Here is a 26,146-nt window from a genome sequence, read left to right as displayed (position 1 = left end):
ACTTAATGTGTAGTCTCTCACTGATCTAAAAACTTCCTAGCAAAAAGTGTTGTGAACTGCATATCTGAACTGGTGCATTACAGTTGAACTCTTTGGCACCAATTTCACAGTATAGATGAATTCCATTTCATTTAGGAGCATTCAGAATGTGTAGTAAATCGCATTAACAATGCGAACATTTCTGCTTTTATGGTCTGAGACAGATATTAATAAAATTATATTTTTGTAAATGAAAGAACTTTTAGAACTATAATGAAAATAGATGATGTTTATGTGAACATGAAAATAAATTACACATTTTTCAAAAAATGTGCATGTCATAAGCTTCAAATAATATATGTTCATTAATTAATCAAATGTAAGTGGCACCTCTTATGATTGATATTACACTGATTTTATAAAGTAGAAATTAGAACAAAGTTATTGTTTACCCTTTGTAGTGACATTTAGAGGAACACTAATTTTTGTAGCATAACCCAGAAGCAAGTAAAATTATCAGTATGTAGTAAACTAACTTTGTGCAAGACAGAGTTTCTCCAGAGTGCCAATACATTTTGTAAATATGCAAAAAAGATGACTCAGATACTTCATATTGAAAACTGTATAACCATAGCTGAAAATAAAGTAGTATCGCACATATCCATAATCTGAAGTTACCTAAAAATCTTGGTTTTGTTATGAGTGTCAGTGTTTTCCTTGTAAAAAAATGAATGTGAGTCAAGCTTCATTTCTGGATTAGTTGTCCATTGACAGAAAACCAGAACACAAAACTATTTGGGTGCTCTAAGAAGTCATAACAAAGATTTATGTAAATTCTGATCAACTTGTTAAAACATCTTGTGAAATCATACAATCTGTATTAGTAAAATATTTCAGGAAAAATAAGTAAATGCCCTCAATCAGTATCGTCTGACAGAAAACCTGTATTAAAATCTCTCAGACAGTGAGTCATCAGTGTATTTGGAATAAATTTATTAATAGTCTCTGTAACTTTTTGGCAAAACTGAGGATATTTCACACTAGTTGCCTTTGCAATGATAGTACTACTAACTTCAGTTCATCCAGATAGTGTTCCAACTTTACAACACAAAATTCACCAAGCAATTGAGCTGGGGACTTAGCTTTGGCTTCTGTGTAAATAGTCTTTACAACCTACCTTTTTCTGCGTCTACAATAATGCACCATTGATTTGTATTTATTATATGTGTATCTGTTCAATTTATGTGATTTCAAAGTGTTATCCAAATAAGTGTAACACTTATGTTGACATTCCAGTTGGTTTTTCATTTCCTTATACTGAGGTTCTAAATTTACTTTTTGTTTATGATATTCCCATGCTGATATTTCATACCTATGTCTCTGTCTTTGCTGCAATGTTTAGCTTTTTTATAGTTTTCTACTCTTTAATCATATATCCTTTCATTTTTCCCTCTCCCTCCCTCTTTCCTGACGAAGCAACTGCCAGTTGCGATAGCTCGTAATTCTGTGTGTGTGTTTGTGTGTTTTGTTCATGTGCCTGTCTGCCGGCGCTTTCCCGCTTGGTAAGTCTTGGAATCTTTGTTTTTAATATATTTTTCCCATGTGGAAGTTTCTTTCTGTTTTTAATATATATATATACTACACAGATCTGTATTTCTGAAATATTCAGACAAATTTTAGCCATATTTGTCAAGTTCACAAAAATAACAGGCCTTTGTGAACTTAATAGAAATTAGCACATATTCTAATTCTTTCTATTATTTTTTTCTTTTCTTTTGTTTTAGGTAAATATAGAACATATTTTTGAGACTGAACCTTTCTGTGTGTGTCTCCCAGAAACTGATTCTTATTTCCAGTTGCATAATTCTGAAATCATCAATTTTACGCTAACAATTGTACATGTAAGTTTGTAAAAGTAGTGCCCATGCACTTATATAATGAAACTGCTTTTATTAAGATAGTGATGAATGTAGGTTATTCATTTGATATCCATATTCATTAAATTGTCTCACTGAATTTGTTGGACATATTAAGGACTGCCACTTGTAACTAAAAAAGTAAATTAAAATTACTATTAAAGATAATTAATTGTTAATGCTGTATCTAGGAGCCACTTATTATAACCACTTCAGTCTGTTATTGTATTTCTTGTACATTCCACATTCCAAACAATTCAACTTTAAGCTAAGATATATAAAACAAAGTCACTTGGGATGTATATATATTTTCCTTAAATTACAGTCAGGTTAAATCAGAACACCAGAAAATTTGTTTCTTGGTTTAAGACACAAGTTCAAGCACAACTGTTTGGACCTTATCTGTCTGTGTTTTTACTTATCTGTTTCCATTGAGTATACATGATAAGACACTTATACGTATTGTGTCACCTGTGATAAGGGGATTGTCACTTAGCACTATTTTTCTGTGTGTTTTATGTTCACCATACAATGGAAGTGTTAGCAAAAAGGGGCAGTAAAAACATTGTGAAAGTTGCTATTACTATTGGAGAAGAAAGTGTGCTTTATGAACTCAATCAACAAGAGTCACTTGAAAACATTATCAGTAGTGTATGTAGAGAGAGAAATATACCTGGTAATCCAAAACAATATTCTTTTCAGCTTGAAGAAAGCAATCACAAGAATGAAATTCAAAGAAGATATATTACAGAAGACAATAGGTCAAAGATACAAAATGGACACATTTTAAAACTTGTTCTTTCTCCGGAGGAAATGGTGAAAATTATTATAAGTAAAATTGGTTATGATTCAGATCCAGATGATGAAACCAGATCATGGCACTTTGAAAAGCTAGCTTCATTTTCCTCAGACCCAACATTTTCTAAAGCATTTTTGAAAGCAGACGGTCTGAGTGTATTGACCAGTTTGTTACTTAATAATGCACTTGAAGAGGTGTATTTATGCAACTGTCTTCATTGTCTTTATTGTGTGCTTAAGTTCCAGTTAATAACTACGTTAGATATTAAGATTATTGAGAAGATGTGTAAGATTATTGTAGAAAGTCAGTATAAATCATCAGTAATTGCAGATGCTTTACTCATTGTAGAAAAAATAGTGAGACTGGAAGCCTTTAAAAACAAAAGAGAAATGATTTACAAATCCTTAAATGTTGATCATTTGATTCGACATATTCAGAATAATAACAGTGATGAAGTGCAAGAGAATGCTGTAGGTTTACTTAATGCTTTGGCAGAGAATTCAAAAGATGCCAGAATAACTGAAATAATGGCTGCTGAATATAGGCACATTATTTATGCAAGTGTATTAAAACTGGGGAGGAATGTAAGCATTTCATTAGGTAAGAAACTTTATACTTATCAGAAATTAATACTAAACCTACTAGTACATGAACTACATTCAACCGTAGATCAGAATGGTGCTGATTCTAGTGCAATACAGGAAATACAGGCAATTTCAGAGAGAACGTTTGAAAAAGAAAACAGTATTATGGGGAATGACTACAAACTTAAAAAGAAAAGAATGAAAAAGAAACAAAATCTTGAGAAATTGCTTCAAATACCAAACAATATGAGCCATCTGACTCTAAGCTGCATGGTGTTTTTTTCACAAAGATATCCTGAAAGTTTTTCACAGGTCATGTTAACAGAAAATAAAGTTGGAAATTCATTTTATGTTACTTGTGATTATGTTCTACGATTACTATGCAAGATAGTTGGCATTGGTGGCCAAGCAATGATGGAGAGAAAGTATCAGCCACTAGTCTTTTCTGTTCCCATGGAATCTCCATTTTTAAACGAACTCTTCTGTAGGGCTCTATTACGTTTAACAAAAACAAGAAGAGAAATGAGGGCTAAGACCATTGATGATCATAAAAAGGTATGTAAAATTTTTATCAACATGTTTAAAATGATTTTCCAGAAATGAATAGTCCCTTAGTCAACATATAAACCTGTGTCTGGAAGTAATTATCTGTATAATATTTGCAAAATGTTCATTTTTTCTTCAAGTTAAATAGGTACCTGAATCACCATGATACTTTTTCCAATACGTAGTTCAGTCACAGATTTGTTTCCAAGAATTAGAAAGTTTCATTATGACATAATTGTAGATGATTTCACATATCTTACTTCTTATGGAGAGGGAGAGTTCAGAATTTAATGACCCATGAATGTTGAGCTCATCAGAGGTGAGGATGAGAAGGAATTCAGCAATTGTGTTATTTACACAATTGTCCTATTATTTACACTAGTGATTTAAGGACACTATAGAAAGGGTAAATTTAGATGACTGTATGAGGATTTCAACTTTTTCAATTGCAAATATGAGTCATATTTTAATTAATGAACCAAACAGCTCAGTTTATGCACAGTCTACCTGACAAAATGAACATTGCAAATGTTAAGCTGTTCATTTTGTTTGCTAAGTTTTCTAAGTGAACTTTGCAATTTAAATTTTTATCAAGATTTAGGCATAAAAATTTTACATGGTATGATTCAATGATATCCTGATCATTGGAAGTTTTTTTTTTATTTTGCTCCATTCTAATGAGTTAGCTTTTCAAATGCATCATTTTGGTTTTAGTTGCATTTAATTTTAGTCCATTTTGATGGAATGAAGTTTTTCTAATGTATTTTTAAAACATTCATGGAATTCTTTCAGGCACCTCATTTCCAATTAGATTTGATGTATCATCAGCAAATAAAACCAAGTGAACATCACTAGCAAGTAATTTGTTGTTTGTCTAGAAAAGGCATCCATGCGTTGTGGCTCCCAGTATCAAACTTGTGGTTCCCCTTAGGAAGTGGTTGCTTTAATATCAGGTTACAACTATGTACTCTTTGTGTCCTATCTATTAAGGAAGAGTTCAGTTACCGAAAATGTGTGTCCCTGATTCCATACATCTGCAATCTGTGGAGAAGTAATGAATGGTTCACTGAATCAAATGCTCTTGTCTGAGTTCAGAATATTCCTGCCACATTTTTACACTTATCTAATGTGAAGCATATTATTTGAGTGAACTCATTTGTGGCATTTTTCCCTGTTGGAATCCAACAGGTTTTTAAAAAAATTGTCATTTTCTTGCAACATTTTCAGAGACTTTAGAGAAGACTGGCTGAAGAGAGACAGGGCAGTAGTTCCCTACACCTTCTGTTGATCTGTTTATGAATAACTATTTTTTCTCAGCATATTTCAGTATTTTCTGAAAACATCCCAGCCGAAGAAATTGGGTTATAACAAAAAGACAGTGGTTGTGAAATGACATGCACATTCTTGATTGCAGATGAGGGTATTTCATCTCAACCAGATGAAGTTTCTTTCTTAAATACAATATTCCATTGTCCACATCCTTTCAAGTGAGTTCTTCATGTTGTTTAAAAGATGGGTTCTGGTTACTTTCTAAGCTTATGCAATTTGCCTTGCCCTGACAGGGTGCCACATCTACATTTGAGCTCACTACATTTAAGAAGAATTCATTTAAACCTTTTGACATCTGAAAAGGGTTTACCATAACATCATTTTCGAATCGAATTTTTAAAAATCGCTTGACTTTTGTCTTGAGCTCCTAATTGTGACTAGAAAACTGGGCAGAATGCTTTTGTCTTATCTGCGTTGGAGGGTGAATGTATTATTTGCCATTTGTTTAGCTGCTACTACATCTTTCCTGAATACAGTCAGCATTTAATATACATTACAAAATCATAATTTCTGTTTGATTTTAACTGTTTGTGGAGTTGTTTCTTTCTGGTATTAGAGATTTTTATTCCTGGTGTAATCACTTTAAGTTTACTGTTTACTTTCTTTTGCAAAGATCTAGAAGGAAAATATACATCTAAAATACAGTTTAAGAAATTGTCATAGTTTCCGGTGCTTGAAATGTGATAATTTTGTTGAATTATTGCTTTCAAATAACTTGTTTAAGTTGAAGTCTCCTGTGGCCATCACTTTTTTGTTTGTTTTTGAAGTGTTTCTAGGTGGCACTAGTACTTAGCTAAGAAAACATTTGTTACGAAACATGCAGGAATTCCATAGCATCTTGGACTAAAGTATCTTGTGCAACAGAGAGAGAAGTTTATTTAATGACTGAGACCAGCTCTAATTAAGATTTGAAGATTCACTATAAGAAATTGCAAATATCTCCACTCTGTTATCAAAAAATGTAAAAAAAATATCTACTTTATGCAAGAAATACTAAATTCCAAGAGCAGAATGAAGGCAACTTTATGCATTTTTAAGCAAGAAACAAATAAACTCACTAAGGAAAATGATACTGAACTCACTTATAACAGTACTTGTGACAAATATGATTTTGGATTCAAATTATTGGCTATTAAATTTAATGAATTTTTCCACTCAAGAACAAAAAATAATAAAATAAAAAATGGACCATTAAAACCTGATGCACTTCAACAAACATTACATATATCTACTCCTCAAAAGCGAATCTTGAAACGCCTTTTTTAGTGTAAAGCAACCTTCAGTGTCCACATAAGATGGAAAAACAGCAATGACAGCGCCAAAGAAGACACAAAATGTAAAATAATGATCAAGAATGTCCAGTGCATAACTAATAAAATACAAAAAGTTGATGAATTTGTAGGAGACAGTAAATCAAAAATACCAAAGAGACTCAATTGGAGAGATAAAAAGTCTACTCGCCAAGCAGTGGCAGAATATGCACATAAAAGGAAGTTATAATTAGGCAAGCTTTCAGAGCCAGTGGCTCCTTCTTCAGGCAGAAGATATGAAGTGGAAGGAGGAGAGGTGAAGTAAAAGGACTGGAGAAGTCTAAGAAAAGAGGTAAATTTCAAGAAAGTCACCCAGAACAACAGGTCAGTGAAGGCTTATCAGATGGGATGAGAATGAAAGCTGTGATTGTATACTACCAAAAGATACACAAGATTGTATTTTTTTTCTTTTTTTTAAAGGGGGGGGGGGGGGGCGGCGAGATGGTCTTAAAACCAGTAGCAGGAAAAGTAAAGATAGGCAAAAACAGCTTAATAATTGTTGGCCCATGCAGATCATTAGTTAATGTTGTAAATCAATTCTTCTGCCATTTAGCAAATCTTCTAGATAAATAATCAACAAACAAAAAACAAGTTCCAATAATAGGAGACATGAATGTAGATTCTATAGATCAAATTCATGCTAAACATTATGAGCAGAACACATCAACAGAACGAACATGGAATACTTACATAGAGTGAAATAAAACAATAATTTATGTGGGTACATGCTGACCATTTACAGGATTTTTAATGACTAGTTACCTCTGCTCAAGAGTTCCTCTATATTATTGGGATTGTTATGAAGAAATGTCTGTAATTGAATTGGAAAAACTTCTGGTATATGTCAGGCATTTTATTTCTGAGTAGACTGTCAAAGGGTTTTGTAGCTGCATATTTCACTGCTTTTTGTGCCAAAGTTAGATTCATTAAAGGGTAATGCAGATCATTTTTCTTTCTAGTGTTTTACTTGTGAATATCTCTGTTACCTTCAAACAATGGAAAGTCCAGGCTGGAAAAACAATACTATGATGAAAAACCTTAATCTCTCAGGACACCTGTTATCTAATGAGAGCATTATGCACTAGTCTACCATCATACATGAAAACTATATTACAAATAAACCAAAGGCAAAAAGGGAAGCTGTTACATCATTTTTAATATCTCAAAGAACTCTTTTATCTTTGTTGACAAGAGTGAAATACACTGGCTGTCATGTTCCCATAAGAGTCTACCAATCTTCCTGCATATTAGACCAGCATAAGGTAGACAGCAATTCTTGGTTTCTCTTTCTCTGTCTCCAACTCTACATCTTTCTCAGGTATTTTTGATCTTGACTGCAAACATTTGCTCATTCTGCTGATTTAATGACCCATTTCTACAGAACTCGAGGCAGCGTAACTCCTTGAGCGTGCTCTCCATGTCTGAAATTGTTCAAGTCTATGAAGCAGAAAATGTAGCATCAAATTTTTTGTGATGGGTGCAATGGCTTGTGACATGGAGTTTTCTACATACACTGTGATTCAGGGATCCATCTGGTCACCTATTCACTAATGCACCGAGGAAATGTAGCTGGTCCTATTTTTCAAGTTCCATCATGAATTTTATATTAGGCATGACAAACTTTTTAAACATTTCAGAAACTATTCAAGTTTTTTTATTACATATGGCCACACCATAAATATGTTATCCACACATTGAAAGAAATACGTTGCTTTGAACTTGACAGATTCCATTCCCTTGCTTCACTGTGTCCCACATATAGGTCAGCTATGTCTGGTGATGACTGTTAACCCAACACCATGCACCAGACTGTTCATAATATTTTTTATCATACAGCAAATAAGTTGATGTCACAACATGCCTAAAAAGTCCAGTGAAACAATCATCAAACTTTTCCGCCAATCAGTTACAAGGATTCAGAAAGTGGGACTCTTGTAAAGAGAGAGACTACATCAGTTCTGAACACAATATCTATATCCCAGCATTGTGACTGTCTGTGGTGGTGTGCAAAGTCAGATGTGACAGAAACAAACAAGAAAATTTACCTGCTATGGCCTTTGATTGTGATACAGCTCTCTAAGCTAGTCCATCTCAAGTAAGCCTCTTCATCTCTAAATAACTACTGCAACCTACATCCATTTGAACCTGCTTACTGTATTCATCTCTTGGTCTCCCTCTACATCCATCCATCACTAAACTGATGTTTCCTTGAGGCCTCACGATATGCCCTGTCAACTGAGCCCACCTCTTGGCCAAGTTGTACTAGAATTTTTTTTGTTCTATGTTTAGATGCAGTATCTCTTCATTAGTTATTCAAGCAATGTTTCTAATCTTTAGCATGTAGCACTTCATTTCAAAAGCTACTTTTGTATCATTTTTTGAACTGCTTATTATCCATGTTTCACTTCTGTATATGGCTACACTTCAGGCAAATATCTCCAGAAAAGGCTCCCTAACTGTTAAATTAAAACCTTATTCCTCTTTCTCAGAAATTCTTTTCTTGCTAAGGCCAATCTACATTTTGTATCTTCTCTACTTGGACCATCATCAGATATTTTGCTGCTCAAATAGCACAACTCATCTAATACTTTTCATGGCTTGTTTCCTAATTCAATTTTCTCAGCATTGCTTGATTTAATTTGACTAAATTCCATTGACCTTGTTTTACTTGTGTTTATGTTCATCTTAAAACATCTTTTAGGGAAATTGCCATTCTGTTTAATTGCCCTTTCAAGTCCTCTGTTGTCTCTGACAGAAATGCAATGACATTGGCAAATCTCAAAGTTGTTATTTATTCACACTGAACTTTCATTCTCTTTTAAAATTCCTCCTTTGTTTCCTTCACTGATCACTCAAAGTGCAAACTGGACAACAATTTGAACATGCTACAATTGTGTCTCACTCTATTATAAACCACTGCTTCCCTGCCATGTCATTCGCCTCTTATAACTGCAGTCTTGTTTCTGTACAACTTGTAAATAACCTTTTGCTCCCTGCATTTTATGCCTGCTGCCTTTAGAATTTCAAAGAGTGCATATCATTCAAAATTGCAAAACTTTTTTTTTCTAAATATACAAATTGTACAAATGTAGGTTTTCCTTCCTTGACTTTCTTTCTATGGTAAGTTTATAGGGTCAGTACTGCCTTAGCACATCCTTACATTTCTCCATAACCCAAACTTATCTTCCCTGAGGTTAGCTTCTAACAGTCTTTCTGCTCTTCTGTAAATAATTCATATCAGTATTTTGCAACCAAGACTTATTCAAAGAATCCCTTGAGTGCTACATCATAAGTTCAATATGTAATAAGACTCATTTGAAAGTGTTGTGTTAACAATTATGACAGGAAAAATATTAGCTGCTAATCGGACGACAACAGAAAATGAGCGTATGGAGGTGCAGAGATCAACCTTCTATCTGACGTACGCATTACACTTTGCAAAATGGACATCATCAACATTCAAGAAATGTTCAAAACAAACCATTAACTTGTGCCATGGACACCAAATGAAAAATAGTACCACAGAGATCACAAATGTTCACACCATCAAGGTCAAAGACAAAATCATTGGGAGTTAAAAACCGTGCATGGCATTCAGCTATGTATCCACTCTTAAAGAATGCATATAAAATCATACTGGTGTAAGAGGGTGATGAGAACTGATGGAATATGATGGCATGCGCCAAATGAAAAGTCTGTCATGGACCTTATCATGAAACTGGCTATCCTTTAAGACATAGCTGCAGATAGTGTGATAATATATTTTACGGACATGAAAAAAACAAACATCCAACAGCTGAATTTATTCAGTGGTCCCAGGTGGTGTGACCTGCAACATTACACAGTTTTCAGGAGGGATAGTTTGCTCTAAAGGAGTATGATTTTTTTACGCACTACTCTAGCAAATGCAAGTTATTTTGACCAGCTAATCACCAAAAACAGTGCTCATACCATACCTGTAGTTCTCTTATGCCCGTTTTCCCACTCTTGCTTGCTGTGATGTAAATATTCCCTACTGTCCTTGGAAGATCACACACACAAGAAAGAATGGTAGGGGGCAGAGTACCTCCAACTTTTCGCAGCACAATAAATAACTTTCCAGCCAATTTATGATTCAGGTCAACAGTCGGCATTGATGTTAGTTGACTTTGATAGAACCCTCTTGGTAACTCTAATTTCCAGGTTTCCTTTTGTATGCCTTTCCTCTTCAAATCCAAATTGTTCCTTAATGACAGATGGGATACATTTGTTTACTTCATCTACAAAGTTTTGGGCAGATTCTTCAATTTGTTGTGCATCATCAAGTTAACACTTTGTTTGAAAGTTGGTTATCTTGCATCTTTCAATTCTGTAGCACTGTTTGACGTTATGCAACCATCCATCCCTCAAAATCATTGTAATCTATGTCACACACAGTTTTGATGTGCATTAAATAGTAGGTCACTGTCATGCCCATACTGTAAATTGTATCGAGCATCCTTGCTTGATACATGCAGTCAGCAGTTTTTGTAACAAGTGCACCTTGTCCTCCCTTGAATATACATAGTTTTTCTTGGGCACCAGATGATATAGGGCTGCAGATTTATTCGAAATCTGTACATAACTTTTTTACTATGGTGTGGATGATCTTCCATGTATGTAATCATGTTCAGTACCTGCTCCTTGGACAAAGATTGTCCTTTACATTTCACCAGAGACAGGATTTGTGGCTCCCTGTCTGACATGGATGATGAACTACATTGGTCGACACCTGTTTCAATATCATTTTCACTTGCTAAGCACGTATTGTCATCATTGTTCTCTTAATGTACACTGTCTGCGCAGTCAAGCGTTTACAACACCACACATTCCCCTGACTCATATTTCATCTGCAACTTCTTTCTCACTCTGCAAAATTCCTTGGGTTCCTTTTGGATGAAATGTCAACTTCAGCAACTGTTGTTGTAGATATTTAATACAGTGGTTGCTTTGTTCATCATTGCCTTTTCTCTGCCTTGTAGCACAGTAGCACTGCTGTTATGCGTCAACCCAGCAGTTCAACTACACTCATGCTGTGCTCGCTATTTGATGCCTCCAGTCCCTCCCTCTGTTGCCATTAGCAGCAAATGTTGTGGTTGCATGGTAGGCAATATATGGGATGTCGAATGCCCTGCTTTGACAGGTCTTGTTTTGACTTCTGTCTTTCAGTGCTCTATCAAATTCTTTTCACAGTATCACATCCGCTTCTTGTAAAGTTATCAACCTGTTAAATTGTCTCATGAGTCTTGTTGATGTTCACCTTCAAAAATCTTCTTTAGCTAATTAATAGGTTCGTTCACAGTAAATAATGACTTAACTTCACAACACAGTCAAGGTCATTTGTTTCATTCAATACAAATAACTGTTTTAAACTGGTGATAAACAGCGTGTATTAAGTAATTTTAACAGTTAATGTATCATGGGTCAGCACTCTGCATAATAAAGGACTGATTTAACAGAGCATTTTTCAAGTGGCTACAATGACAACTAACTTAGTAACTTTATGTTATCATGGTTAAATGTAGACCCAATGATGTAGTAATGTTACATTCTAACTGCTTGATGCTGACTGACTTTATTTTACAATTGTACCCGTACTGTTTAATCAGCAGATGCAAAGTAACTTAAGGCTTTGTGCGCAATGGCTAATTATAGATGTACGTATTACAGAAAGTTACAAACTGGTAAAATATTAAGCTACTTCATTTGAGATATTTATATGAAAGACAGTAAAATGAAAAGGAAGAAAAGTACAATAGGTAATAAAGTAAATTTGTTTAACTAATAGGTTGTATAATTGGAAAAATGCAAAATTATCAGTATTGTTTCATGAAAGCAATTTAATGTGCAGGGGGATTCCCAAAGTTAGACCATAAAGTTTCTAGGAAATTTAATTTTCTAAATGGAATAATTAACAAACTAAAGAGCTATTTTAATGAGAGTATGCATTTTTTGGAAACACACAATCAGGGCTACCAAAATATTTCACTGGGTTTTGGGAAGAAGTATATTTTAAAATACAAACATTTTGAAACATGAAAATTTTGAATATCAGTACAAATAACTTCTGGAATATTACACTTATGGAAAAAGTAAAATGTTTGTTCAAAAGTTTAGAATAAGGTTTCTGAAATAAGCTTATTGATCTTGAAATGAATAATTTTTAACGATAAGAGCTTTTGAAATGCACGTTGCCTACAGGTATCTTAAATTATGAATATTCCTTCAAATAAAATGTGTCCTTGAGATGTATACGATTGTCATCAGTAAATTGCAAATTATATATTCAATAACGAATTTTTATAAACTGCTGCATCAACAAGAAAATATTTTTTTAATGTATCTATCATATATGTACCATTAATGAAAAGAGGTCAGGAAAGGATAAATAATTATATTGGCATCCGAGTGGTATAAGAACAAGTAGCACAATCCCACCTTGCTTTGTTACAAACTCTTCTTCTGTTACGACCCCTAGCCTTTCTGTAATACTGCCTTCAACTTCATGTCCCTTGTACATATTCCTGTCACATTTCAGCTTTGTCTGCTTTGCTTAGTACTAGCTTGCCACTTGAATTCTTGATATACATATAGCTGCATTTCTATTCAACGTATGTCTTGACTGTGATGCAGATTAAAATTAAAACTCCGTTTATCCTAATGGTTTATGATGAAGCAATGAATAAATGTTCCTGTGGGTAGCATCTAACACCTGCTGTACCTTACCTCTAGTGTTGCAAGCTTCTACAGCCTTACATTTGTCTTCTAGCCATTAATGCTCAAACATTTGGCACTTTTCATCAGTCTCAGTTTTTAATCATCTGTGTTCCTTTTAATATACTTCATTTTTACATTTTCTCTTTCCATCAATTAAATTTAGTGTCTTCTGTGTTATCCCATGATTCCTACTATGCTTTGTCTTTTTATCTGTTTGATCCTCTGCTGCCGTCACTATTGTTCTCTCACAGTTACCCATGTGTGTTCTGTTGTGTTCCTTTCCCCTGTTTCAATCATTTGTTGCCCAATGCTCCCTCTGAAGTTCTCAATAGTCCCTGGTTCTTTCACTTTTGTCACGGTGCCATATCCTTAATTTCCTACCATTTTTACAGTTTCTTAGTTTTAATCTGCATTTCATAACCAATAAATTATGGTCAGAGTCCAGATCTACCCCTGGGAATATCTGACTGTTTAAAATCTCTTTCTTACCATAATATAATCAGTCTGAATCCTTCCAGTGCCTCTTTGAGACACACAAACTGTTTACATGATTCTTAAAGTAAATGTTAGAGATTAAATTATGCTCTTTGCAAAATTCTAGCAGGCAGCTTACTCTTTCATTTCTTTCTCCCAGTCCATTTTATTTCTCCTTTTCTTCCTTTTCCAACTATTACGTATCAGTCTCCTGACACAGTAAAATTTTCACTTCTCTAAGCTGTTGGAGTAATTTCTTTTACCTCAACATCACACTCTTCTAACCCCTTCATCACCTACTTGGTACATAAAGCTGTATTACTGAAACTGGTGTTGGTTGCATTTCTGCCTTGACTATGATAATGTGTTCATTATGCTGTTTGTGACAACTTATCTGTGTCCCTATTTCCCTGTTCATTATTGGACCTACTTCTGCATTACTCCTATTTGACTTCATATTTATAACCTTACTGCCACCACATTCCACTAACTCCCGTTATATTTAACTTCAAGCTATCCATTTTCCTTTTTAAAGTCTCTAACCTACCTATTTGATTAAGAGATCCAACAATACATGCTTCAGCCCATAGAATTCCAGTTTTATTTTTCCTGATAACAATGTCCTCCTCTGTAGTTCTCATTTGGAAATTCAAATGGGTGACCTCTGGAATATTTTATCCAAGAAGGTGCCATCATCATTTACTCATATGGTAGAGGTGCATGCACTCAAGAAAAATAAGGGTTTTAGTTTCCGCAGTTTGCACTGCCAGAATAGCAAGATCATGAAGGCCTATGTTACAAGGCCAGATCACTCAATCATACAGACCAGTAGCCATCAAACATTTTTGTTTACGAGCCAATACTGACACTGTAGGGCAACACCTCAGGCCACATTGGATATTGGAAGGTGTGTAAGGGGGGGGGGGGGGGGGGGCGCTTGTGGCCACTCGAAGAGGAATTCAGTTTTCACCGAGCTGTGGTTATTGATAGAAGCTTACAATCTAAATATGTTGAATATATATGTTGTAAGGTATGACACTTAATATTTTAAGTGAAAAATTACATAATATAATGCAACTGCATGGATTTTTCTGAAGGTTTGCATAGTGACTAATTTTCCATACCTAAGCTGATACTGTGGCCAGTGCCATTACAACAGGGCCCTATGTTTGCTGTTCTGACTTCCGGAGCACATTTTCTAGGCATCTTCATGCACTACTGTCTGAAAGAATACCAAATGATAGGTGCACACTGTTTTGAATCTGACTTTTGTATTAGGCTTACTTAACTGAACAGAGATGGTTTTAAAAATAAATTTTATTGATTCAAAATTGTCACAAAACAATTGAATGGTGGATGATAGCTCTGCATATAAAAAAAGTATGAAAAGTAAGTCTATTGTGTAATATTTTGCATATTAATGAATAACAGTAATTGCAATATCCTTAATTTGATATCATATTACCTGCAACAAACATGTACCACAGTTGAAGGTGACTGTCTCTATAATGAACATCCACAAATTCATTTAACTTCCATTCGAGATTTATACCACAGCAGCTGATCTGTGCTATTTGCTCATGCTAATGAGTTGTCAGCACTGGAAGACAAACAATAAAATATATTCCCCTCTCATATCTGTTAACCCTGCAGTGACAATGCTACATACCACTGTGCCACTGATAAGCTTACGGCCAAATTCCTGAACACAAATTAAAATTAAGCACATCTTAAAATATTACTGACTGCAATAATTTTTGTTTGTTATTAAACAAGAAAAAACAATCTTAAGAAGCTATTAATTTTAGTTGACATTTTTGGATTCTGCTATTAGTTGCTAGAAGCATATTATTATTATAAAATACAACTGAGAAACACAGGCCACACAAACACTTGATTCAGGCCACATTGACAACTTCTGATCCAGACTCTTGCCTCTACAACTCCGAAAAGGCTGTTGCCCATCTTCAGAAGTATAAGTTAGTTTGGCCTCTCCACTAGTATCCCAAAATTGTAGTTGCACCTACAATAAAGTGATTTGTATCATTGTGGTACGTAAGCCACCCCACCTGCAAATGCCCATGGTTCCTGGAGGAGGGAGGGTGGGGAGAAGGTTAATAAGGAATCTAAAATTTTGTGGAATTGAAGGCCTTCCCCTTGCAGGGAGTCATATCTTAACAAAAATATGCAGAGAATCACATTAACAAATGATACCAGAGGAATAAAACTTATTTTTGTAGTGGGGGAGTCATTAAATACTTGGCTCGTCCCTATTATTGACCTATATAAATGATTCACTAAATACATCAGGTACTCGTGAAAAACTGAAAAGGTAACAAAGTGGTCAAACACATTCACACCAAGCACAGACAAGAGAATAGTGAAACGGGTTTAAATGGTTCACAGCAAACAGTGTAGCATAACAGTCTGAATCAATACAGCTAAGATCAAAAATGTTTTGATTTTACAGGAGTGCAGACATGAGAACGATCTAGCAAAAGCCTCTTCAGGTGTTTTTGTGATTCTTGCACTCACACGTTAATTTGTTGACTCATTAATGTTACTTGTGGTTATAAGGAGAATGAACGTAGGACAAACTGTGATATTCATAACTGCAGTGCTGGAAGTAAAACTAAATTCCTTATACGCTGAAGAGTCAAAGAATCTGGTACAGCTGCCTAATATCGTGTAGGGTCTCCGTGAGCACTCAGAAGTGTTGCAACATGATGTGGCATGGACTTGACCGATGTCTGAAGTAGTGCCAGAGGGAACTGACACCACGAATCTTGCAGGGCTGTCCATAAATCAGTTAAGAGTACAACAGGGTGGGAATCTCTTATGAACAGCACACTGCAAGGCATCCCACAATTGCTCAATAATGTTCATGTCTGGGGAGTTTGGTGGCCAGTGGAAGCATTTAAACTCAGAAGAGTGTTCCTGGAGCCACTCTGTAGCAATTCTAGATGTGTGGAGTGTTGCATTGTCCTTGTGGCATTGCCCAGGTCTGTCAGAATGCACAATGGACATGAAGGGATGCAGGTGATCAGACAGGCTGCTTACGTACATTTCACCTGTCAGAGTTGTATCTAGACATATCAGGGGCCCCATATTACTCCAACTGCACATGTCCCACACCACTACAGAGCCTCCACCACCTTGAACAGTCCCCTGCTGACATGCAGGGTCCATGCATTCATGAGGTTGTCTCCATATCCGTACACGTCTATCAGCTCAATAAAATTTGAAATGAGACTCTCCGACCAGGCAACATGTTTCCAGTCATCAACAGTCCAACATTGGTGTTGACAGGCCCAGGTCCGAAAGCCCATATCAATGATGTTTTGTTGAATGTTTTGCTCACTGACACTTGTTGATGGCCCAGCACTGAAACCTGCAGCAATTTGTGGAAGGGTTGCACTTCTGTCATGTTGAAAAATTCTCTTCAGTCATGCTTGGTACCATTCTTTCAGGATATTTTTCCAGCCACAGTGATAGCATAGATTTGATGTTTTACCAGATTCCCGATATTCACAGTACACTCGTGAAATGGTTGTATGGGAAAATCCCCATTTCATCACTATCTTGGAAATGCTGTGTCCCATCGCTCATGTGCTGACTATAACAGAACTTTCAAACTCACTTAAATCCTGATAACCTGCCATTGTATCAGCAGTAACCAATCTAACAACTGTGCCAAACAACTGTTATCTTATATAGGCATTTCCAACCACAGCACCATATTCTGCCTGTTTACAGATCTCTGTATTTGAATATGCGTGTCTATACCAGTTTCTTTGGTGCTTTAGCATTCATTCTCCATTTGTGCCTAGCTTTCAGAATGGAGTCTTGTATTGTGGTTTGTGGTGCAGAAGTCTTTAACAAGTTGTTAATAGGTGCAAGGCTGGAAGAGGAAATCCCCAAATTTTTCAAAAACGCATGAGAGTACTTTATTAGCTACTACTTTCATGATTATCAGAATATTAGAACTCAGAGATGTAAATTCCAGTTTAAACTGCAATTAATACTAAATAAGCATTAATTTTCACAGTACATAGACAGCTAATAGTGTTTCCTTAAATCAATAAGGTTACAGAAATATGAGGTTCATTCAAATGAAACCTGGTCAGTGCGTCTACCTACACATCAGGTGGCACTACGTAACTGTGGGTATGGTGGCACCATCTATGGGCAGAGAGGCTGACACGTGCACATTGTTTGATGTTGCATAGTGCTGGTATGGCTTCATGCCGAAGAGAAGGTGGTCACACAAGTTATCATTCACTACCCAAAATGCAAGTAAGCAGGGACAACAAGGAGCGATTCTATTTTTGGCAGTGGAGGGAGTTGGAGGCTATGAAATGTATCAACAGATGAAGGCTGTGTACGTGAAGTACAGTCTGAGTGTTGTGGATGGCACAAATGATTCCTTGAGGGGGGTGAGTCACTGGAAGATGATGCTCATTCTGGACAAGCTCATCATGTCATCACATCGGAAATGGTTGTGGAAGTGAATGCTTTAGTCTTGGACAACCGGAGAATCACCATGGATGAGATCCATCAGTTATTGGGTATTAGCGTGGGCTCTACCCAAACCATAATGCATCAACATTTGAACGTTTGAAAAGTCTGTGTGCAGTGGGTTTCCCACCAACTGACTGCTGAATAGCGCAATACTGGAATGGCGCTGTCTTTTGACTCACCATCAATGTTATCATGAGGGGGCTACAGCTCTCTGTCATTTATTGTCACAGGTGATGAAACATGGTGTCACCATTTTGAACCAGAAAGCAAGTGTCAGGGCAAGCAGTGGAAACATGTGACTTCACCAACTCCAAAGAAATCAAAGGCCTTGCACACCAGTTCTGATAAAGTCATGATGTCCTTCTTTTTTTACCACAAGAGCCCACTGCTTGTTGAGTTTCCGTCAGTGCCCAGTGTTATCAAGCCACATTACAGAACCTTAGATGAGCCATCAAATTGAAACATTGAGGCACGTAGTCCAATGGTGTTATCCTCCTGCATGATAATGCTCGCCCACACACAGCCAATACGGTGAAGACGATATTGTAGCAGTTTCAGGAGGAAATGCTGGAACATCCCTCACACAGTCCCAACCTTTCACTGTGTGACTTTCATGTGTTTGGACCTCTAAAACAAGCTATTCGCTGACATCGATTCACAACAGATGACAAAGTGTGTGACTGGGTCCAGGCCTGGATCCAACAGCAGCCTACTAGCTTCTTCAAAGATGGAATCGACCAGCTAGTATCACAATGGGATGAATGTGCCAACAGTTTTGGTGACTATTTTTGAGTATGTGTACTGTGTATAACTACATTTTTGAGTTAATAAAACTGTTACATTTACTTTACATTAGTGGCCAAGTTTCATTTAAAGGGCCCTTATACTTAGTATGAAGGAAAGATAAACAACAGCTTAATACTGTAAGAAGAGGATGACTGTTTTTTTCAGAATCACTGGTTTCTTACTAATAAATATAAAAAAACAATTATCGAGAAGTAATTCCCAGAACTGACAAAGTGTATACGTTAGTGTTTACAGAAGAAGTGCATAATTATTACTTCTAGTGGTCAACATATAACTTGGTGTGTTCCACATCCCTGTGGGCTCTCCTCAATGGTAGGATTTATAGAATATGAAGTTTGCATGAATAAATAAATAAAGAAAATGAATAACTTTCGATATGTTATAATTATGTCAAAATGTATAAATATATAATCTGGTTTTTGGAGTAACAAAAATTGTGTTGGGAAAAGAATGTAAATGCTGATAAAAAATGGTATAGTCATTGTCTGTTTCCAGAGGATTTCTATGCGAACATGTTAGCGATAGTAACTTTTATTTGAATTTTTTGTTGTATCTCACTGTATGCCCTGTAATCTAATTATCATGTCTGGTTGTTAATTTATTTTTGGGACGATTCTCACGTGTACTAAATAGAATGAAAAGGTATATGAAAACTATCAGTGGGATGATTTTTGCAAGTACTGAAAAAACAGTTCAAATACAAATTTATCATTATAAAGGTGTTTATTCTCCCATTTTCATGGCCATTTCTCTCCAGAACATTATTACGTGTCATTAAAAAAACAAAGACAGCTGTGTTACATAACCCTAAATACAAATAAATCAGTGGCTTCTTGTAATTTTCTTAGAGTGTCTGTCATTGTGCCAATAGCCTTGCCGCAGTGGTAACACTGGTTCTTGTCAGATCACTGAAGTTAAGCACTGTTGAGCTTGGCTCACACCTGGATGGGTCACTGTCCAGGTCTGCCAAGTGCTCTTGGCAAGCATGGTGCACTCAGTCCTTGTACCGAGCGAGGTGGCGCAGTGGTTAGCACACTGGACTCGCATTCGGGAGGACGACGGTTCAATCCCGCATCCGGCCATCCTGATTTAGGCTTTCCGTGATTTCCCTAAATCACTCCAGGCAAATGCCAGGATGGTTCTTTTGAAAGGGCGTGGCCCACTTCCTTCCCTAATCCGACAAGACTGATGACCTTGCTGTTTGGTCTCTTCCCCCAAGCAACCCAACCCTCAGTCCTTGTAAGCCAATTGAGGAGCTACTTGATTGAGAAGTAGCAGCACCTGTCATGAAAACTGACAACGGCCAGGAGAGGTTGTGCTGACCACAGGTCCCTCCGCACCCGCATCCTGTGATGCTTGAGGGCTGAGAATGATATTGCAGCTGATCAGTACCACTTGGCCTTCAAAGAGCTATTTGTACAGTTTGTGTGTGTGTGTGTGTGTGTGTGTGTGTGTGTGTGTGTGTGTGTGTGTGTGTTCAAGAACAAGCTAAAACTGATTCCTATTTGAAAGTCAGACTTCATATTTGTTTTTTTTTTTTTTCTGTTGTGCTCCTCATTAAATATGTGCAATTTTTTAATTGCAAATTAGAAAGCTTCAAATCCTCCTTTTAAAATACAGATTATGCCATTCTTAATCATCAGTGTGAATTGTAGAATATCTGTGGAAGGTTCTACTAGTGCTGGAGCGACAAATAATAGAAGGCCTCAAGACTCAGCCAAGGGAGTGGCAAAAGTTGGATCGTCAGCTGCAGGAATGGAGCTATGAGCGTGTGACACAAGTCTGGAATGATGAACGTGAGCAACAGTTACAGTGGAATCTCCGAAATCTGCCTCCAGTTGTCAGCCTACGTGAAACACGAAAAAATGAGTTGTTAGAAGTTATTGCTCAGCAGAGGCTTGGAGTAATGTGTGATGGTGAATTTTTTCCTAAATTTGGCGTTCGGCAGCAGGTGAGGATATGTACATTGTTGTACTATATTCTTAGGAAATCACATTAGAAATAAAATGACTGCAGGTGTGGTTACATTACTACCACAAGGCCTTAATACTGTTGAAATAACATTAACATCCAATGCCTCGTGAAAATGAATAAGTGTTTCATTTAAGTTTTAGTACTGATTTAATTCTTGAATAGAGAAATATTATTCTCTGAAAACAATGTAATGTTTAAAGTAACTACCTGAAAAAATAAGTACATACCCAGCCTTATCTATAGATGTATACAAGAATATAGTTTTATTAATAACTAAGTCTTGTTTTTGATCCCTTTGCATTAGTGTGCAAAATTTATTAATTTGATTTACAGTTTGCACTAGACTTGTTTCTGTGCTTGCAAAAGAATATACACAAAACTTTGTATTTCAGAAAGGCAAACAAAAACTGTGGTTTGCATATCTATCACCTAATCACAAAGTTATTCACTATGGGGACTGCATAGATGAGAATCGTCCAGAGTGTCCATGTAAAATATCAGTGTCGGATATCAGAGATTTAGTTACGGGACTGAAATGTCCCCATATAAAGAACGCAAAGTAAGTTTCTGACTTATGGGAATCTATTGCTTCTATTATCCAAAATGTTTCAAATTTTAGATTGTCTTATGGCACTCATTTTCAAAATCTATTTTACAAGAATTTATACTTTACAACTAATTCGTTAATTTTCATATTATTTTTGTTACTCGTTTTACTAATAATGAAATTATAATTCATCTGCATAGTGAATTTGCCTAATTTAGGGTTATCACAGCATTCATTTAACCAATGATGGAGATAATTTACACTCTGCTCTTCAATTGGTTGCAAAATAAGACTTGTGTACAACATCTAAACCACCTACCTATAAGTAATTGATGGATGGCAAATGTATAGTATGGATGACAAATGCATAGTGTGCTCGATAAGTTTAAGAACTGATTTTCTACAGACATGCTAACCATAAGAACATCATTTAGAATTCACAGAAATTAGACAGGTGCACCTAATGGAGATGAATAAAAGTTAATACCGTATTACTGCAGGTGTATAAGAAAAAGAGGGAACGATTGTTCATTCCATGCGATTACTGCATTGAACAGTTCTTTCAGTACTGTATTTCAGTAATAGAATTGAAACATACAAGATAGCAAGTCTGACAGTGATGACCCCAAAAAGGAGATGTTTTAAACTTCATTATGCGATTAGAGGAGGTGACAATGGCAGAAATAACTGGGATGTGATTGTATGGGGTGATTTCAATATTGATTTTAACACTGATAGTTCTGATAGAGGTCACCATGAGTTACTGATGTTCAGCTTTGGATTGACCCAACAGTAATATTCCAGGCAAGAATATAAGGAGGCAATGCAACTGTCATTCATAATTTATTTTTAAACGGTACTGTCTTTCGTGAAATACATGTGATCCTCATAATTTTTTGTTTGATCATTATGATCAAAAGGCAGCAGTAAAGTATCCCCATTAATCACATTTTCTATGAAGGAAAAAGTATAATTTCATGGAAGTTTAAATTCTGACCTATTTGCACTATTCAGAAAGAATTTACAGTGTGAAAAATGAGGGCAGTTTACCCAAGGGCACAAAGCAGATAAGAAATATAACCCTTTCCTAAAAATATTCTTACAGCATTATGAATCCAGTTTTTCTTGACAACAGGTTAGGGAAATTGGAAGAGGAAGCCAAGAAAAAGCATAGCTCACATCTGTGATCAACATATCTTGTGCCACAACAAGAGGGGGAAAGAGAACTTTACTTAATGCAGAGGATTAGCTGTTATTAATCAAGACTTGAAACTAAACTACAAGCAGTACTGCAAAATTCTTTATTATACCATAAATAAGGCAAAAGTCATACACTATGTACAAAAGACTGAAGATTTAAAGAACAAGACAAGGAGAATTTGGAGCATTATTAGGTGGGAAACAATAAATTTGGTAAGCCAAATAACTTTCAACTGTCAACAGTGTGACAGATTATATGAAATTCAAATCATTGGCTACTAAATTCAGTTATTTTATGATCTCATGAACTCAATAATAGTAGAACTAAACATGAAAAATTATGCTAAAATTTCGTTTTTAGGACATCCACAACTGAGAGGTGTGGTTAATAGAATGACGTGCATCAGTTGCAATAATGATTCATTCAAGCCACACCAGTTAAATCCCATGTTAAAATCCCTAGTGTGAAAAAATTATTGTATTAGGTCATGCATAACACACGGTCAGGCCACTCAGTCCAAAGGTTCCAAGTCACTGCACCTTGATTAGGAACTGCCCGTTGTCGAGCAGCTGTATGCCACAGACTCCAACATGGACTGCATGGAGGGCCACACTGGAGATGCCTGCACCACTCCATGCATCTATACCTCCAACATGGTCCTCCACTCAGTCTTTGTTGGCATCCATGGTGTGCAGCTGCTCAACAGCAAACTATTTCCACCCAAGATGCAGTGACTTCTAGCCTTTGCACTGACTAACCCATCGTGTAATGCATGACCAAGTACAATAATATTTTATACACCTGAAGAAGGGATATTTTTCTTTTCTTTTTTTGAGTTATCAATCTTCTGATTGATTTGATGCAACCTGCCATAAATTCCTCTCTTGTGCCAACCTCTTCATCACAGAGTAGCATTTGCAACATATTTCCTTTCTGGATGCATTCTAATCTCCCTCTTCCTCTACAGTTTTGTTTTTATGCTCTACAGCTCTCTCTAGTACCATGGAAGTTATTCCCTGATGTCCTACCATCCTGTCTCTTCTTCTTGTCAGTGTTTTCCATATACTCCTTGCCTCACCAATTCTGCAAAGAACCTCCTCATTTTAACAGCCAAAAACGGTTGTGGATTTAATCAATCATTATTACAACTGAAATGGGTGTTATTCTATTAGAAATTATCCTGTTGGCGTTTTCTGTAATCTTGTCAAGGCCTTTGGTTATAAACGTCTAACAAGAGCACTAGGGAAAATAAAATGGTATGGATGGTATGGCATGAAAAACCTTCTTTTTGCATGAATGGAGTCTTGTCCTAACAACAGAAAAAAATGGTCACACTAGCAAGTTATATGATATATGCTGATGACAGAAGTACATTGACAAACAGCCCAGACACAATGACACCAGACACAGACAGGAGAATAATGGAGCAGGCTTACAGCTGTTTCACAAGTAACATCTTAACTGTGGATCTTTTTCTTTTTTTCATATTATGCAATTCCACAAAAATAAAAATTACTTACAGTACCGAAGTAGATACAAATAGGCGTACATTGACTGAGCCTCAATGTCTGAAGTTCTTGGGCATCCAGTTGGTAATGAACTGACGTGGCTCTGTCAGTGAGTGGATAAGTATAACTAAAAAAACTCAGTTCTGGCTGCTTTGGACTTGAAATCTCATTATCTTGACCTATAGACAAGACTGCTAGCATATTTTTACTGTATATTGCACTATGGCATTGACTTCTAAGGCAATGAAGCTAAAGTGAAAGAAAATATGTATTTTGCAGAAACATGTAATAAGAACACAAGTTGATATTTGAACATCTTGGAGAAGCCTCTTTGGGGACCTTAAGGGATTCCTGAGAGAAATTGGAATGAACTTAACATTTCATAACAACAATACTAGATGCAAAAGTTAATTTTCATATGGACTATGTATCCCAGTCTAGAGATCAGAATAGAATTTTATGCTGTTATGGAAAAGTGTACTATAGGCTGCCAGCAGATGTTAGGCACAAAACTGAAAATTCCCAAATATTCCAAATCAAAGTAAAGAAAAACTTCAGTAGTAACTACATATACAATTTACTAGAGTGTTTGGACTAAACAATGACAATTTCAGTATAATTCCAATACCTATATTTATTTACTTGCATTTTCCCTATGACTTCACCAATACATGTATTAGACATATATACTGCACACATCTCCTCCTACCTTCAGCCCTCTCTCTCTCTCTGTCTGTCCACTTCTTCCCCCTCCAATCACTCTGTGCAGGTGAGGTGAACTGTTTATTTACTGCAATCCATAATTGTAAATGAAATAATGTGACCTGTCTCTCCAGTGTCATATCAAGAAAACTGTGCTATGTTGACAGGTACCGTTGTGATTTTGAAATTAATAGTGCTTTACAGTTGAAAGTTGTCCAAAGCATTCCCAACTGTGAGGACTTTACTTGCACTGTATCGACTAATGGTGTGTCTTGTTTCCACAGTATAAGTAACCATAATTCATTTAATATGCAAACCAAGTGTCTGTCTACCTCTTCCTCCTCCTCCTCCTCCTTCCTGTCTCTGACCATCTCCCCCTCCATCATCTATCTGTTTATACCTCCTCCTCATTTTTCGGTGCCCATGTCATCCTCCCCCTCTCTAGGAACATCTCATCCTCACCCATGTCTGTCCATACCCTCATCCCCACCTCTCTGTCCATCTCCTCCTCCTTTAACTCTTACCGTCCCCTCCTCCCCCCTCCCTTTGTCCATTCCCTCCTTCCCATTCTACATACTAATCTCCTTCTACCTAGCTTCATAGGCCATCTCCCCCTCTACGTATTCTTCACTTACCTGTCTCTTTTCATCTCTTCCTACTCTCTTTCTATCTATACATCTACTCCTGCCCCATCTCTCTGTCCTCCTCATCCCCCCACCTTTCTCTGGCCCATATCTCACTGTCACCTTTCTGTCTGTCCATCTCCTCTTCCTGCCTTTCCTGTGCATCTCATCGCCCCTTGTCTCACTATCCATCTCATCCTCTCCCTCCTTACACTGGATCAAGATGAACTATTGTGGTGTCTTGCTGCCACAGTATATGTACCCATGTTGTTGTTGTGGTCTTCAGTCCTGAGACTGGTTTGATGCAGCTCTCCATGCTACTCTATCCTGTGCACGCTTCTTCATCTCCCAGTAACTACTGCAACCTACATACTTCTGAATCTGCTTGGTGTATTCATCTCTTGGTCTCCCTCTACGATTTTTACCTTCCACGCTGCCCTCCAATACTAAATTGGTGATCCCTTGATGTCTCAGAACATGTCCTATCAACCGATCCCTTCTTCTGGTCAAGTTGTGCCAAAACTTCTCGTCTCCCCAATCCTATTCAATACTTCCTCATTAGTTATGTGATCTACCCATCTAATCTTCAGC

The 26,146-nt window shown here is 36.4% G+C and overlaps 1 protein-coding gene across 1 annotated transcript in view; it reads left to right on the top strand.

Moving 5' to 3' along the window:
- Positions 1 to 2,338: 2,338 nt before the first annotated feature.
- Positions 2,339 to 26,146, top strand: part of LOC126277976 (engulfment and cell motility protein 2-like) — a 69,641-nt gene continuing 45,833 nt past the window's right edge. Inside the window, exons 1-3 of the mRNA XM_049977635.1 lie at positions 2,339 to 3,833; positions 20,670 to 20,951; positions 21,367 to 21,533. Coding sequence (XP_049833592.1) covers positions 2,427 to 3,833; positions 20,670 to 20,951; positions 21,367 to 21,533 — 1,856 coding nt within the window. The 5' untranslated portion in view covers positions 2,339 to 2,426. The remainder of the gene's footprint in view (positions 3,834 to 20,669; positions 20,952 to 21,366; positions 21,534 to 26,146) is intronic.

The sequence above is a fragment of the Schistocerca gregaria genome, chromosome 6 (genome assembly GCF_023897955.1).
Source record: "Schistocerca gregaria isolate iqSchGreg1 chromosome 6, iqSchGreg1.2, whole genome shotgun sequence".
Lineage (NCBI taxonomy): Eukaryota > Metazoa > Arthropoda > Insecta > Orthoptera > Acrididae > Schistocerca > Schistocerca gregaria.
This window is presented reverse-complemented; position numbering and strand designations above follow the sequence as displayed.